General features: G+C 50.4%; 1 protein-coding gene across 5 annotated transcripts in view; it reads left to right on the top strand.

Annotated features, from left to right (window-relative positions):
* The window catches only part of ASAP1 (ArfGAP with SH3 domain, ankyrin repeat and PH domain 1), a 269,830-nt gene that overhangs the window by 44,067 nt on the left and 209,209 nt on the right, over positions 1–16,554 (top strand). For all 5 annotated transcript variants that reach the window (XM_028533939.2, XM_036031426.1, XM_028533938.2 and 2 more), the window contains one exon: positions 9,663–9,789. In XM_028533939.2, the coding sequence (XP_028389740.2) occupies positions 9,663–9,789 (127 nt within the window). The remainder of the gene's footprint in view (positions 1–9,662; positions 9,790–16,554) is intronic.

Raw genomic sequence — 16,554 nt, 5'->3', positions numbered from 1 at the left:
TATGGCCATCCTGCTGGGTGGGAAGTGGTGTTTCCTTGCGATTTTCATTTGCATTTCTTTAACGACTGATGATATTGAGCATCTTTTCAAGCGCTCATCCATTTTCATATCTTCTTTAGAAAATGTCTTTCCAAGTCCTTTGCCCATTTTAAAAATTACTGATTTGTCTTTTTATTGTTGAGTTATAAGAGTTTATGTATTTTATTTTTTTTAAAGATTTTATTTATTTTCAGAGAGGAAGGGAGGGAGAATAGAGAAAGAGAGAGAGAAACATCAATGTTGTGGTTTGCTGGGGGTCATGGCCTGCAACCCAGGCATATACCCTGACTGGGAATCGAACCTGCGACACTTTGGCTCGCAGCCCACGCTCAATCCACTGAGCTACACCAGCCAGGGCTAAGAGTTTATGTATTTTAGATCCTAGACCCTTATCAGATATATAATTTGCAGATACTTCTCCATTCTCTTATGTTGTTAATACGTAACATCTAACTTACTGTTTACAACAGTCCTCTGAGGTGGGTGTTAGGATTCCCATTGCACAGGTGAGGAGGCAGTGACTGGCTTGTCCAGGCTAACATATCTACGACCTGTGCAGGTGATTCTGGAAGCTAGAAAAAGATTAGCCAGGGCTCTTTTTAGTTTTATTGGTAGAAACCCATCTTTAAAACCAGCTTTTGCTAATACATTGGGTTGGGCCAAAAAGTTCGTTTAGGTTTTTTCTGTACGATGGCTTTAGTTGTCTTTAATGCGTCTAAAGCGATTGTGTTAGACTGTATTGTGACAGCTGTCATATCAGTGTGCACTTGAAAAAAACTTATCAAAATGGGTGAACTTCCGTGCAGCCACTTCATATTGAAGCTGGAAGAAGATGGCACATTCTTGGCATATTAGGCTTTATGATTTCAAGAAAGATAAAAGCACGACTGAAATGTAAAACAAATTTTGTGTAGTGTTTGGAGAAGGTGCTGTGGCTGATCAAATGTGTCAAAAGTGGTTTGCGAAGTTTCTTGGTCCTATTGCCGTTTTGGCCAAATACTTTGCTGCGGGGCTGTCTGATGCATTAGAAGCTGTTTAGCAGCCCCCCTGGCCTCTCCCCACTAGAAGCCAATAGAGGGAGAGAGCTGACATACTCAAAATATCCAAATCAATAAAGTTATTGCTGAAAATGAAAAACGTGCCTTTTATTTACAGAACAAACTGAACGGACTTTTTGGCCAACCCAAGAGAAGTACAGTTGCTCGTAGACCCAGGGCGTCCAAGGGCTGGACTGGGGTCAGGCACGGGATGGGTTCTGTAGGCCCAGCGAGTCCAGTGGTGCCACCAGGACGCCCCCCCTTCCTGTCTGCGACACTTGCCATCTCTTGGCCAGCATCACTCTTAGGCAGGCTCTCTCACGTGCGGCAACTAGGGTTCCCAGTAGCTGAAGGCTTCCTACGTCCTTTGAGCCTGACCTTCTAGAGAAGAGGGATGTTGCTGTTGACTAGCGTCCCTCTCAGACCTCCACAGAGCTCCCCCATTGGCCTCGTTTGAGTTCAGTCGCCCTATCAGCGCCGCCTTCAGGATTCTCGGACACTCTGACTGGACAGCCTGGGTCCAGCCTTCTGCATGGGAATGCGGAGACATACACTGACGGTGGCTAGAGAATCACGTTGAGTCAGGAGGCTGGAGTTCCCAAAAGAAGAGGATGTGGAGGGCAGGCAGGAAACAGAGTCCATGTCCCGCAAGGTGGGTCTGAACTGCTGAGTTCGAGATGCTGGAGTTAGTTACGGGGTAAGTGAAAGTTAATTCCCAAAACCAAGCATTAGGAGAAAAGTCAGTTTGCTCACAAAAGAAAAATGAAAGATACTGAAAATAATTATCTCGAGATCCAGTCGCCACTGAATTCTCTGCTGTCCACTTAAACATAGTAATTTTATAAATTAGCTTGTATTGTACTTCTAAACTGCTAAGGCCAGAGCAGAAAGACTCATTTTTTTTCAACAACATAAAACGAAATTTGAAACTGGGAACAGAAGCTTGATGTGTTTGTCAAAAGGTTTGCTAGCAATTACAGAGTTGTTTTTTTTTTTTAATTTGAACCCCTAATGTGATTCAGAATGTTCACATCTGAGTAAGATGTTAACCAAATAGCATATGCTAAGAAAACACTGTAGTGAGTGGGCAATTTTCCTTTTGCAAATGGAGCAATGCCCTACATTTGACATGATTACAGAAATATTCTGTCATAATACAGCTCATTGTAGATTCAAATACGTTGGCAGGCGAAAGCATGTTTTTGAAAGGTGGTGACAAGTGGACACTGCGATAGATGCATGTAATATAGGGGACGCCTCCTGGGGTCCAGAACTGATGACTCCCAGACTGTTGTTGGCCTACAAGTAGCTCTTGAGGCAGAGCTCGGGGCCCCGTGGTGTTGGGAGTCAATTGTGACACTGATGTCCAAAGAGAATTCACTGAATTCACTGAATGTTAGTGCCCCAGAACCCTTGATGCTGGAGCTCCAGAGGTGAGGGAGGACCACCAGTGTCCCCTCCCCACAGTTGGATGGGGGGAACCCCAACCAGCCTGGTGACTGGCCAAAAAACTGTAGCAGCTAGTGACACTGAGAACCTGGGGAAGCCCATCTCTGTCTTTACTAACCCTGATGATGTCACAAAGCCCCATTTCAGAATTAATGATAAATTTTTATGAGCATTTAGCTGCCTTTTTTCGCCCCCCTCTGGTTCTAAAACTCTCCTCATGTGTTGTGTGGTTTGTGAGCCATCTTTCCGTGGAATGTAACTGGGAAAGGGGAGAGAGTGGGACACCCCTTGGGAACCAGGATACCTGGGATCCCACCCTGGCTCCCCACAGATCTGCCAGGAAATGTTGTGCAAGTCACTCAACCACCTGGGAATCAGTTTCCTCACCTGAACAACGAAAGGAGGGGAAACCGAGTTACGTTTGAAAATCTTTCTGGCCCTAGTAGTTTATGATGTTAGATGGTGGAAGAGACTCTAATAACCAGGCTTCCTCTTTCTACTTCTCCTCCCCCAATTCCTCTCACACTCCTCTCCCTATAAATGCTCCTTCATTTGTTTGTTCATTCATTCTTCCTTCCATCTATTCAATAATTATTTCTTAAGCACCTGGGACTCTGGGCCACTGACAGTGACGGACAACCCCCAGTCTCAAGGAGCTCACAGCTGAATTGGAGAAATAAAAATACTTGGAAAGTGGCACCATGAAAAAGAGCCATCCAATAGGCCAGCTTGTCTTGGGAGCACAGAAGTGGGCGTGGCTAAGTGTGATAACTACACTGAAGACAAAACAAACTCATCAAAAAAAGGAAAAGAAACCTGGGTGTTCTACAAGTTCTTCTCACTTTTCAGATTAGTGTTTCATTTTTAGCAACCAACCAAGATTTAAAACCCCTGACTCCAGCAGCTTGCCAACTTTTAGGAGTCCCGTGTCACACCATCCTTTTTCTTCGCTGGAGGTTGTTTTCCTGATGTTGGAAATGATGGAGCTCATAAAAGGGAGTTGGTGCAACCCAAGTCACATTTATTGGGGGCTCTCGGGGGGGGGGGCCTGTCCTGGGCAGTGCCTTCTGTGGGAAAGGAAGAGCCTGCAGGGTTGGGGCTCAGACTGGCTGTGAAGAGCAGGCCTCCACTTCGTAGCTGCGGACCCTAAGTAGACGGTGCATGTCTGGATTCCCTCAGTGGGAAGCATGGTACCCCCGCTGAGGCTACCCAGGAGGTTTCAGGAGATGGTGCTTGTCCATGCCAAGCCTGGGCCCCAGGAACCTCCTGCCCGTCCCTTGCTTGCTTCCTGGGGGAGGCAGGTGACACAGAGAAGGATGTGATTTATTCCCCAGTGCCCTTGGAGTTGCACACTCTGGGACTTCTGTCGTGTAGGGAACTCAGCAGGAAGATCTGAGCTCTGAGCCGAGCGCAGCCGCTAACAGAGCTCCTTGTCACTGGGGAGGTTCTCGGTCTGTCCCTGTGTGCACAAGTCTGGAGTCGCTCTGAGCAGTGCCAGCGTCGTCCAGTTGCTTATACAGAGTGAGAGGCTGTATTGCAAACACCCCTGTGAAGATGAGTCCCAGCTGGAGGACTGGGGTGAGGGGAACGCTGTCCAGGCCAGACACGCTGGCATTGGAGTTGGGCTTGTTATACGTTCCCCAGGAGATAAAAAAAAAATAACACATAGGCTCTAACAGAAAATTATCCTGAGGCTGTGGACCCACTGTCCTGTATGAGCTCGTGGCCGATCACATGGGCTGTGAAATCGGACGGGTCCGTCTCACTCTACCATCTGCCAAGGTGACCTCTGAGCTTCAGGTTTCCATCACGTATGAAATGGGAATACTTGCTGTATATGGTGGCTGCAAGTGTTAAGTGAGGTTGTGCCTGCCGTGAATCAGAATAGCGCAGGGAATAAAATACACAAGCAATGATTGGTTGATATTATTCTTGTGTAAGACTGAACAGAAATGTGTTCCTGAGTTCATTCAGCCAATATTTACACTACGAGTTGAGTATCCCAGGTTTCCCGGCTCTCTGACTCTTTTCTTCCTCTTTCCATCAGAAGTAACAATCAGGGAGCAGGGAGGTAAAACTGAGCGTTTTTCGTCTCTCCAAACAAACGGAGTTCTCTTTACCTCCTGAGAACACTCCAGTGGCTTTACCTGGAGTATTTACATTGAGTACCTTTGGGACTAGAGTAGACTTTCGTTGTTACTATCATTATGTGAAACTGCATGAGTGCTCTTGGGAAGTACTCACACAAGGCACGTGAAAACGGCAGTCTGGCTCGGGGAGAATGTAGCAGAAGTCTGACAGTAAGACACGTGGACGCAAGTTCATCCTGGCCTCCTGCGCCCCGCAGCTCCTTTCATTCTTCTGTGACTTCATTAAGATGATCGCAAGCGAATTCGTGCATTCCCAGGTGAAACAAGGAAATGAGAATCCTTTCTCTGGCTGCCCGGGCTGGGAAACGTATCTAACAGAGAAGCACAGTATGCAGTGCAGTCAAGAGGCTGATTTTGCAGGTGGTGGAAGAAGCCCTGGATTTACTCTGCCCGGCTCAGGGCCGCTCACTTGCAGGGAGACGTCACCGCGTCTCAGGTTCCACTGTTGCAGCACTCCCATTTCAGGACCGTCGTCACATGACTGAACTCAGACACTGCAGACCTGACAGGCTGCGCAGCGCCCAGCCCGGGGTTGGAGCGCAGAAAGTTGGATCCTATACCTCAGTAGCCCAGCGTTTCTCTCTGGTGTATTTGGGATAATTATACTCACCGTACGAAATTGTCCTGAAGTTTAAAGGGGAATATGTGTGCCCCAAACCTATACTTAGCATGATGTCTGTTCGTGGCAGACCTCAGTAAAAATTTTTATAAGGAATATTAGAATTTTTATGTCCAGGTAAAGTTGACAATATCCCATAATATCTGGAAGCTGTTGTCTACGCCTGAATTCTCAGAGATACTTACTGTTCACTGCCCCCACTTTGCAGATTAGAAAACTGAGGCTCAGAGACATAATTCCCTTTAACAAGGTCTGATAGCCTAGAGAAGTTCATTGCTTTAACAATCTCTAATAACCACAACATGGCAGGGACGTGAGCCTGTCTTTTCTGATATGTGAGTCAGCCTGTAACTCATGCTCCTGAGAAATAAATGTCTTTCTATCCTTCAGAAGCTGCCTTGCTCAGAATAGCCGTCTTCACAGGAATGGTGTTCTGTGAAAATGAGGCTTTTATATTATGGCCTTAGCTCACTGCTGGTTTCGACTAGAGTTTATCCTGTTTCTCTAGATAACTGCTTGTTTACTTCCCAAATGCATAACCATTACTAATGGATCTGTCTCACAAAGGATCTTTACAAGAACAGTGAGGTCTCTGAAGATGATTCCCAAACCCGAGATCCCAAACACTGGGGATTGCTGTGTGGCCTCCCCCTCCACCTCTCCTTCCCTCCTCCAGGTGACTAATTTAGAGGCACATCTGAGTCCTGGAATGCAAAGAGATGTATTTATAGTGACACTTCTCAGAAAAAGGGAGTTCAAAGGGAACTAACACCGGTTGATTACTCACGATACATCACCCGTGTTATCCCCACCTTCTCGTTTTATTTCACATAACAACCTGTAGCATCGTTTTATTATTACCCTAATTTTGCAGACGAGAAAGCAAGGCTAATAGTGACAGACGAGAGATTCAAACCCACGTCTCCATGACACAAAGCATGTTCTCTGCCTACACTACCCATTGCTCTGTCCCGTGAAGGCACGGGGACCCTTTGATGAGTGCTGTGATGCCATCCCATCATCTTGGGGTGCTGGCGAGCACTGTTGATGACAGCACCAATAACTCCTTGGTTTCTTGCACTCGGAGAGCACCCCAAACTCCACCTGCGACTCTCCCTCTCTGGTGCATTGTCAGCCATCTTGCAGATGTACCCCCTTGGTTGTTAGGCAGATGGGTGGGAATGATACCCGCAACTGCAAATATAACCTAGCCAACTCCTGAGGACAGTGGGGTCAGTAGTGCCACCACTGTCCCTGAGGATAAGCCACCACTGCTCTCACTACCTCTTTTCAAGGAGGTAAAAAAAACATCCCGCAAGGACCACTGTCAGCAGTGCTCAGAGTGAGAAACTGGCCTGAGGAGTCCAACAGTGCTGAATAGTCTTTGATGGGGATGATGGCGATAAGACGACCCCACTTTATACAACGCTGGCACACACAAGTGTAACTGTGCGTGTGTGTGCATGCGCATGTGTGATTCCTGGCTCTGGAAAGGATGATGTAGATTTCTGAGCAGCTCCACACACACACAAAAAAACCCCCAGCATTTTAAGTTCTGCCCAAATCAGAGTCTATTCACTTGCAGATATCCAGGAATGGTTTTCAGGGTGCTTGAGAAAATGGGAGGTGCAGATGGTTTGCACTGGGACATGGTTTCACATTTAAAGAGGATGACGGCCCCTGAACCCATCACAGTTCACAAAATGGTGTGAACCTTTGAAATTCTAATTGCAGACCAGTGTGAGGAGGTACAGTCTTGCCCAGGCACAGTATCACATTGTTCACACGTTCCTTTCTTGGCCGGAGGACATGGGGAGGAGGAGCAGATATATAACATAATCTTCAAATGAAAGTGAAACGCCAATTGATGACAGCAAGTTTGGGCTCTCGGGTGAATTCAGTCACGAAAGAAATCCCTGGCTGTTTACCATTGCTATCAGCTTAGCTTGTAACGATCTTTCTTCCTCGTATCTGCAAAGCCGAGGGTATACACAGACTCAGCTCTAGCGGGAAGAGATCTCTGTGCAGTCCTTTTGACACATCCCCCGTTTATTTTACAAGTGATGGAACCAAGGCCCAAGGTGACGACATCAGTTATTAGGAGAGAAAGCTCTGGAACCCAGGGCTTCTGGAATTGAGGCATTCATTCACTGACTCTGGGCTTTTAATAACGGCTCATACTTACTGAGGCATAGTATGGCTTTTCCTATAAGCCACACATATAGGGTGGAAGAAGCTATCAGCCCAGCAGAGATGGCAGGCACTAGATGGCAACTTGGAATAGAGGGAAGAAAAGAATAAATGCAAAGTCGACGTCTAAATTGGTTTGCAGCCTAGAGGAAAGCTCTCTTGGAGCGGATGGAGGCATGAGTGTTGGTGGTTGCGCTCTCAGCTGCCCCATGGCCTAGCATGGGGTTACTGAGGCTCAGAAAACTTAACCAGCCCACACTGATAGGGGCCACATTTCCTCCAAGTCACTGAACCTTCCACATGCAGGATGAGCTTGTCACACAGAATGCTTCAAACTCGCAGAATGGCTTTCCTGTGCACAAAGCACTTTCTCATCATTATCATGGAACAGCCCCATGGGGATGGTGCCCTTATCTTCGCTCTTCATGTGAGGCAACTGAAGGCCAAGATCCCTAAAGCCAACTGGATATCAGTGGGACTCAGCCTCTCCTTTTTTCTGCTCAAGATGTCACCTTGTCATAGGGGCCTCCTCTAAACATTCCTTCCGCCTCCATCACTTTCTTACTTTACATATAATCTCGTTTCTCTGATGTATTTGCTGGCTGGCTGTTGCCCTACTGGAAGGCACGCTCACCAGAGTGGGGGCATGGTTACTATTGAATCTCTATGGCCGTTGGTATCGGTACATTTTTGTCGACAGTAAGCAAACTGATGCATTTTCATTTGACAACCACTTGGCTACTTATCTGCCCCAGGCCTGGTGCAAAGACAAGTTCCCTTACCTCGACATGCTGTTGTAATTGGGGTTCAAGACCAGTGGACACAGGTAAAACCTTTCAAGATTGCAGGGACTCAATCCTGTCTTAGGCCACAGGGCCAGCAGTCCGCCCTCAGGGGGCGCATTTGGGTGCTGAGTTTTGAAGTGGCTATGGAAGGCTCCTACTGGCTCCAATTACAGGAGCCAATCTTGTGTTGATTCCCAAGTGCTTAGGTTTTGTTTTCCTTTTTAAACCAATTTCATCCGCAGCCAATGGGGAGAAATTAAATGGATTCTTTGGACTAAGTAGACTGAGCTAGTGGGGAAAAGAGACATCTGCCGGGGCCGAGGAATGAGCAATCTGTTGGTACTTTTTCCGCGGAAATTCGGCATCTGCTTAGCGTTGTACACCATTTGCACGTCGGGAAATACGTCTTACAGCCCCTGACCCCGGTCTTTCCTCCGGGTTAAAAAAAAAATCGGCAATGAAAGATTAGAAAGCTGTCAAAAAATAAACTCTTTCGTTTGTTTTCAGTTAGCATTTTAGCGACTTACGCGAACTGCACACAGACTAGCCTTCCAGTGGCGGTGAGCGCCCCGCACAGGGAAAGTAGGCGGGAGCGGGGCGAGCAGGCAGCAGCAAGCCCGGGCACCCGGCTGGCTCCTGCTCCGGTCCCCGGCCGCCCCGCGCCCCTCACAGCAGGAGGCGACTCTCCACGCTCGTTTCCTGCACCCACATCAGACTAAAAAAGGACGCGCACAACTTTTTTTTGGTCCCCCTTCTCGCCAAAGGCTGGCGTAAGAGCTCTCCGCAGTCTACGCTCCGGGGGCGGCCCCCGCCCCGCGCCCGCGTCGGAACGCGGCCCGGGAGGCGGTGCGCGGGCGGGGGCGGGGCCGCGGGCGGCGGGGGCGGGGCGGGGGCCGCAAGGGGCGGGGGGGGCGGTGGCGCGTGCGCAGAGCACTTCCTTGTTTGTTCCCGTGACTCTAGCGGGAGCGCCGCCGCCCGCCGCCAGCCCGCCTGCCCGCGGGAGCGTGTGCTCAGTCAGTCGGTGTCCTCGCCGCCGCCTGTCAGAGCATCCGAGAAGGCAGCTGCCCGGCCCGATCCCTCTGCGTCGCGCCGCCCCGTCCCCTCCCCCGCCGCCGAGGAGCCGCCGCCGGCATGACCACAGGGAGGCGGGTCCCCGACAGCCCCCTGCCTCGCGCGCGGCTCGGAGTTTGAAGGGCTGCCGCCTCCTGCTTCGCCCGCCCGCCCGCCCTTTCTCCTGCCGCCGCCGCCGCCGCAGCCGCCGGGGACAGGAGCTGCGCCAGGCCGGGCGGCGGGTGGCGGACTGCGCGGGGCGTTCATGAGCCGCCCGGCGGCCCGCGGCCCCGGGAGCCTACGCCGTGACTCACTCCCCGCCTGTGTCTCGCCCCCCCGGCAGGATGCCGGACCAGATCTCCGTCTCCGAGTTCATCGCCGAGACCACCGAGGACTACAACTCGCCTACCACGTCCAGCTTTACCACGCGGCTGCACAACTGCAGGAACACCGTTACCCTGCTGGAGGAGGTAGGTCGCGGCCGGCGCCCCCCGCACGCCCCTCCGGGGACCCCTCGCTGCCTCGGCTCGCAGCCGCTGCCCAGCAGTTGGATCGCCTTGATTCCTGAGCCGGGGATGTTTGGGGCTGGGGAGCCACACCCCCTCCGGGACCCCCGGCTCCTGGCTGGACCGGGGACCTCGGGTGTGCAGCCTCCTGCCCCGTGTGCCGGGGGAGCCGATCCCCCGGAGGCTGGAGGTGGGCAGAGGAGTGAGCGAGCTCCGGACACCCCCAAGAAGAAGAGGGAAGTCTATTTCCTATCTTTCGCCGTTCCTGGGTGTTAGGCAGTCCGCTCGATGCTTTCCACATCTTTGACCCTGTCATAACCTGCGAAGTAGGTGGTGTCAGGCCACCGAGGGCAGAGCGAGGCTTAGCAACGTGGCCAAGGTCACCAGCAAGGGACAGGGAGATGGTCAGTGAATGCACTTCTCCAGGGCTTGGCCAGGCAGGTTTAGCCGCATAGGCAAGGGAACGCTGGCTGCGGCTGCCTCCGCCCCAGGATTCCTACCCTCTAGTCCTGGTGCCGAAAGCCCTGAGTGCAAGGAGAGATCTGTGCAGACAGGTCCCCACCCGGCCCTCCTCAGGAGGCTCTGGTTGTGCCGGAGGCTGCTGCGCCAGCAGGACCTGCCCGCAGGGCACTCATAGCTGTGAACTGAGACCTGAGGCCCTTCTGCCTGGAAGCGCAGGCAGGCGGGGGGGGGGGGGGGGGGGGCGGAATGGGGGGTGCAGAACCTGCAAGAAGGACAGCTCCTTCTATCTAGACCCTCCAGGGAACCCTTGTGAGTGTCTGGGGACAGGGCCAAGGACATAGCAATTTCCTTTAAAACTGTATAAGTGAATTGGCGATAGGGTGCAATGGGTAGGGAAGGAGGAGCCCACACGCCCAAGAGCTGCAGAAGCCTCCGAGCCTCAGTGAAAATAGGACATCTGCCCTGGAACTTGGCACCATCTGTGAGTGCCATAAAGCACCACTCCCCTCCAAACCAGCCAAACCTATTTCAGCTGAAAAAGGCAGCATTTGGGGGAAGTTAAGAAAGCAGATTTTTTTTTTTTTTGTGGATTATCCTGGGTTGGTTTATTTGAGGTTTGGGGAGTTCCTTCTGATGTAAGCTCCCCATGGTCTGTGCTCTTTTTATGTTGACGAGCTTGGGCTTCTGTGGGCAAACTGCTCTTGATAATGGAGTTTTAATACTGGCTCTTCAGACGTAGGCCTGGTATTCTGAAGCACAGGAGTCCTACATTTTAGGAGAGGAGAGATTTCTGTTAGCCTTGGGTGTGGGGGGAGGAGGGAGACGGGCGACAGCCCATCTTGCCTGCCAGGTGCTGCAAATTAGTGTGAACGTTTTATGCCTGTTGAGGATAGTTTGTAGAGTTCTTTCTTGAGTAAGTGTTGGGTTATGGAACTGAATTTTGAAATTCAGTTGGAGAAATACCACCTAAGTAAGTTTGTTTGAAAGCCAGAGAGGTAAATGGATCTTTGTGTGTTTGTTTTTGTGAACGGTCCATCTTGCACTCTCCTGAAGCTTAGTGTCCAGGATTAGGTGGGGTTGCCAGGCATTCCGCCCCATTGTGGGTCTGTCGTGCACTTAATTTTGATAAACTGGAATATGCTGATACAGAAGCATTTTGCATCCCTTTTCTGTACTAATTGCTTGTGCCTCTGAAGGATGTGATACTGGTTAGACTGTGAGATTATTTTCCTCCTCGACAACTTCTTCAGTGCCTGCTGATAGAGCTGTCAGTTATTTTAACTTTCCCTTTCTGCACTTTCAGATAGTGTTACTGTATTCTGTTTGGGTGGGGTGTGATAAGGGTAAGTAGTGGGCGATGCTGTTTGTGGGGTATGCGCCCATATTTTGCAGCAACGCCAGAGGATTGGCTTAATGTTGGATTATGTGCTATTGCTCTTGGTCTCAGTGTGATGTAACTAAATTTAAAAGGAAATGCAAAAGATACATTTGTGTGTGTGTGTGTGTGTGTGTGTGTAAGAGAGACAGTGTTTTGCAAAGATAGGTAGAAAAATAGATGCAATCACAATGTAAATGTGGTCGCCTATGAACTTGAGAAGGAAATTGGAACCAGGCTAGAAGTTTGAAAGTGGCATGTTGAAGTGCATGATAATATTCATTTTCTCAAAAATATAACAGTAAATGTTTTACTCGGAATGGCACAGCAATTTTGTAACTCTCTTTCTGAACTTGAGTACAGTACTGGTCAAGAAGGCATTGTCCCCAGTCTGTATCTTTTTTAACTCTTGAATCATATCCCATGAGGTTGGACTCATGAGTGATTGCCATTTGCATAAATGTGAACTATACCCTTTAGTTTCTTATTGATAGAGAACCACCACAGTCGAATTTTTATTTCCCCCCAAGCTTACATATATAGTAGGGGTGCATTATTACAAATATCTTCAGTGGATCACAACTCAACTCTTAAAAAATATGAGCCTTAAGGTTATTACTCTCATAATATAAGGAGAAGTTTCAGGGCAAACCACAAAATCTTATTGGCATTTGCTTCACAAGTGAGATACTTGGAAACTTGAAGAACACTGTTTGTGTTGTCTTGTGGTTATTCTTAGGAATAGAACTTTTGGGTACTTTTTTGGTGATGTGGAAACTCAGGAATGAATAGGAATTAATTTGGGCAGTTTGGAATTCTTTAAAAAAATCTTTTCTAGTTCTCATAATTGAATGTCTTGTTTGTTTACTAGCTTTTTTGCTCTTTGGGTTCCCAATTAACATGCATAAGTCCAAACTAGAAAACTGTATTAGAGCTCCAAGCGTGGAACCCGAGGTTAACCCACACTTTCCCTCTTGCTCTGTCATTGGCAGAGAGCGATGTGCTTTTCAGACGTGGGTGCTTTCACCGAAATCTCTCCCTCCGTGATGAGCACTGTAGGAAATGGGGCAGAAATACCCTAAAGGAGGCAGAGTGTACTTCTGGGCTTCACCGCTGGGGGTGAGGGGTCCCCGTGATTCTGGGCGTCGGGATGTGGCTGGCACGCAATGAGTGGCTGCCTTTGGGAAGCAGGGACGGACTGGCTGCCAAGGTTTCATCCTGGTGTGTGAGTGTTTTCCAAGCAGAAAGCCAGTGTTTTGCTTATTCAGCAACCAAAGCACACTGACGTGTCTATTTTACTCGTGACCATTTGGAAGTTATGAGTAAATGACTAGGAGGCCAGGAGAAGACAGCTCTCCCGAGAAGGGAGCAAGCAGGCATTCCAGGACCACTGTCGGGGGTGGGGGGAGCGGGAGACACCCTCCATGGAAAGGCTTGCATTGGTCATTGCTTAGCGCTGGATGAAAGGGAGACTCCAATGAAGGTTCGCTTAGTCATTTACTATCGGGCTAGCACTTTGTCCTTGGTGCCTGTTCTCCCCATGTTTTGAGCGGCTGCTCCGTGCCAGACCCGTGTGGGCAGATGGCACGCATGCTCTCCTTGAACCCTCAGAGGAGTTTTAGGGGGGGAGGGATCATTGTTAGCTCCATTTCCCAGAGAAGAGAATTGAGGCCTGGAGATGAGGTGATTTGTCTCCAGGGTCCCATGGCGAGTAAGTAAATGGAGTTAGGACAGTAAATGGGGTTCAGCAGTTAAGAAGACAGAAAACAGACATTCTCAGTGTCTACAAAGAGCTGCTTCAGTGGCTGTGTAGCGAGCGTAGGAGGCTTCGCTTTTATTGGACCTTTAATTCTGGCCTCATGAAGCAGAGGTGCCTAAGCTCCTAAGTGGCTTAGTTTTTCCTCAGGTTCACATTCCAGCGAGTTCTTAATTGCAATACGTAAAGGCACTGTTTTTCCCCCAGTGCCTTCGAATGTTTGGTTATGGTTTTTCAGATTCAAATGTGGGAACGCACTTGGTCATAATCCAGGAACCGCATTTACCCGGCACACTGTTTGAGAGCACCTGCTCGGTGCAGGTCACTTTGCTGGGCCGAGCCGAGGCGTTCGGGCGGTCACTCTTAACAAGGTAGAAGGGGACAGTTCATAGGAAATAATATAGGACGTTGACCCCAGCAATACAAGCTAAATCACTCAGATGACCACCCAGTCCATATACAAGCTGTCCTGGGCCTACTATGTGCACAGCAGTGCCCGGGGGATATGCAGACCGACAGCTCTGCCCTCCAGAAGTGCAGCCTGAGTTTTCCGAAGGGGGCCGACAGTCAAGCGAGGGTCTTGTGGTAGAGGCTCGCCTGGCTTAACGTGTGCGGGTGATGCGTTTAGTCCCTCCTGAAGGCGTACACATGTTTGGCTGAACGAGGAATGAAGGTGTGGAATGCAGATTCCTTATCAAAACTCATCCTTTTATAGTAACAGTCGTTACTAGTTGTTAGCGTTCCTGCTAGGTGCGAGCCCTATTCATACTGTCAGTCATCCTTACGTCCCCCTGCTGTTATCACTGACGCCCTCTTCTAGCAGTTACGCCTTTGCCCAAGGTCACACCAGCAGCCGCTAGTGGATTTGGGGATTAATCCCATTTCTGTGGTGTCTGTATTCTTGCCAGTCAGACTTCATCTGTGCTCCCTCGCTCTCTCTGTAAGTCTTACTTTTTACCCGTGTTCTTCTGGGCATCTTCCATGTTGATGACTGGAGGTCATCGGTCACTAATTAAGTGCTTTTAGGTGCTCCTGTGTTCCTCGGTGGAGCGTCACACAGGAGACCTCAGGGGCCAGAGCCTGAGGAGTGGTCTTGTTCGTCGGCTCCCAGTGCTCCAGAATGCAAGGGCATCACTTCTCTTACATGTTGAAGGCTGACGAACTTAACGGGAAGTGCTTGTTTATCAGGCAGCTGCTAACCTTGGTTGTAGGCTTACTGAAAAGGTAGTCTCAGGAAGGGTTTCCGTGAAATCTAGGCTGGCCCTGTGCATTCCTAAGGTGAAGAACATGCGCTTTGTTTGTCCCCGATCTCGTGAAGATAAAGTAGCAAAAGGCGAACAAGCCTTCCCTGGATGCCTCCCCTTCTCCGCCCCCACCCCCCACAACTCGGGGCTCTGTGGCCCCAGCCCTCTGACCCAGTCCAGAGGTACTTAGGGTGAGTTGCTTTGGTTGGGTTTTTTTTTTTTTTTTTGGACATCACCAGCCAAGGTCAGGGAGTGAAGAATACACTTGCCTATAGACGCAGAGAGAGAAGGAACCTTCCTTGGTGCACCAGAACTCATGCTCTTCCTAAAACTAGGTGGATACCTGTTGGCCAGGTATTCTAGGCTAATGGCTGTTGGCCTTTTATCCACCAGGTCTTGGCCTGTTAAGGGTTTAAAAAACATTGTCCAGAGCTACCATCCAATAACAGCCCTGTCTGATAGCGTCCCATCGTTTCCTTACGTGTGCAGAAACCACGGGAGTCGGAGGCCTAAGGACGGGGAGGAAATCAGGCAGGGGTGTGCCCGCCGATGCAGACCCGGACTCTCAGCCCTCTGCACTGTACCCTCCACAGGCTCTGGGGGCTGGCTGTACGGGCGAGTGGCGACTCTTCTTGCTGCTCCCTGGAACTTGCTTCCAGGTAGGATGGGTGGAGCGTGAACTTGAATTGAGGAACCTAACCTTGCCAGCCAGCCCGCTCGCCCACCAGGCGTTCCGTGACCTGCGCGAGGCTGCAGCAGAGCGCACAGGACTCCCCGGCGTTGGGCCCACGGGCTTTCATTAGAAGCACCGGCGTGCTGTTGGACGGTCAGGTGCCACCCAGGTCTCTGCCTTCGTGCGTGTGAGTCAGGGGAGCCTCAGAGAGGTGGTTTCCATTTCGGTAACCTAGTCATTTGGGGACTAGAGCCAGACCTTGGCCTCAGCCAGTCCCACATGTATTATTTAAACACGAGTCAAGTGATGGGCTAGAGATCCCTTTGCAGCTAAGCCTCAGTTTCCTCATTTGATAAGTGGAGTTGTGTTGAGGCTTAAGGGAGATAATGCGTGTGAGGCACTCAAGTGACTGCCTTCTGATGAAATGCGGCCCTGTGACGGGCAGGGTTGACCGGTCACATTAGTCAGCCCTCCCACCGTGGGAGGGCGGAGGTGAGAGGCATTCCCCAGTGGGGAGATGGCAGAGTTCTCTCCACTCTGGACCCATGGTGACCTTTGGGTGGATGAGGAGGATGTTTCCTTGCCGAGGTTCATTGCAGCCCTGGCATCTTCTCGTGTGTGTCAGGCAGGGTGTCAGGCGGGTCACCTGTCCTCCCTGTGCCTCCGTTCCTCGTGGAGACTGGACCCACCTCTGAGTGAGTCAGTGTCTGTGAAGCGCTAAGGACAGTGCCTGGCATGGTGAGTGCTCCATAAATGATTGTCATCATCCTCATTGCTCTGGGTGTTCACTGTTGCTGGACTAGAGCCTTGACTGTGCAGCTGTGAGGACACTTGGTGGGTTCGTTTTGGGGAGTGAGTGGTGAGGTCAGGTGACAGAGGCAGCTGCGTGCCTTCAAGGACATGATATTGGAGGTGCAGACAGGACCGGAGGCAACGCTAAACACTTGGACCACTGGGTCATGGTCAAAGCCAATTTGATCTGACACAGATTGCCAGCTCACTTTTACTATTATTCACTTAGTCCTTGGTGGGTGCTAAGGGAACCTTGACTGAGGTCAGGGAGCCAGTGGGCCGTGCTGCCCCCTGACCCAGGCCAGCCCCGTGTGCTGTGCCCATGCAGCCTCACGGGCCCTGCTGCCTCATGTCACTGCTGGTTCTCTCTGTCTCATGTCCCCCCTCCCCGCCCCTCCGCCACGTTCCCTCCACTGGTGCATCCAAG

The sequence above is a fragment of the Phyllostomus discolor genome, chromosome 7 (assembly GCF_004126475.2).
Source record: "Phyllostomus discolor isolate MPI-MPIP mPhyDis1 chromosome 7, mPhyDis1.pri.v3, whole genome shotgun sequence".
Lineage (NCBI taxonomy): Eukaryota > Metazoa > Chordata > Mammalia > Chiroptera > Phyllostomidae > Phyllostomus > Phyllostomus discolor.
Note: the sequence above shows the minus strand (reverse complement) of the source record. Positions and strands in the feature narration are given on the sequence as shown.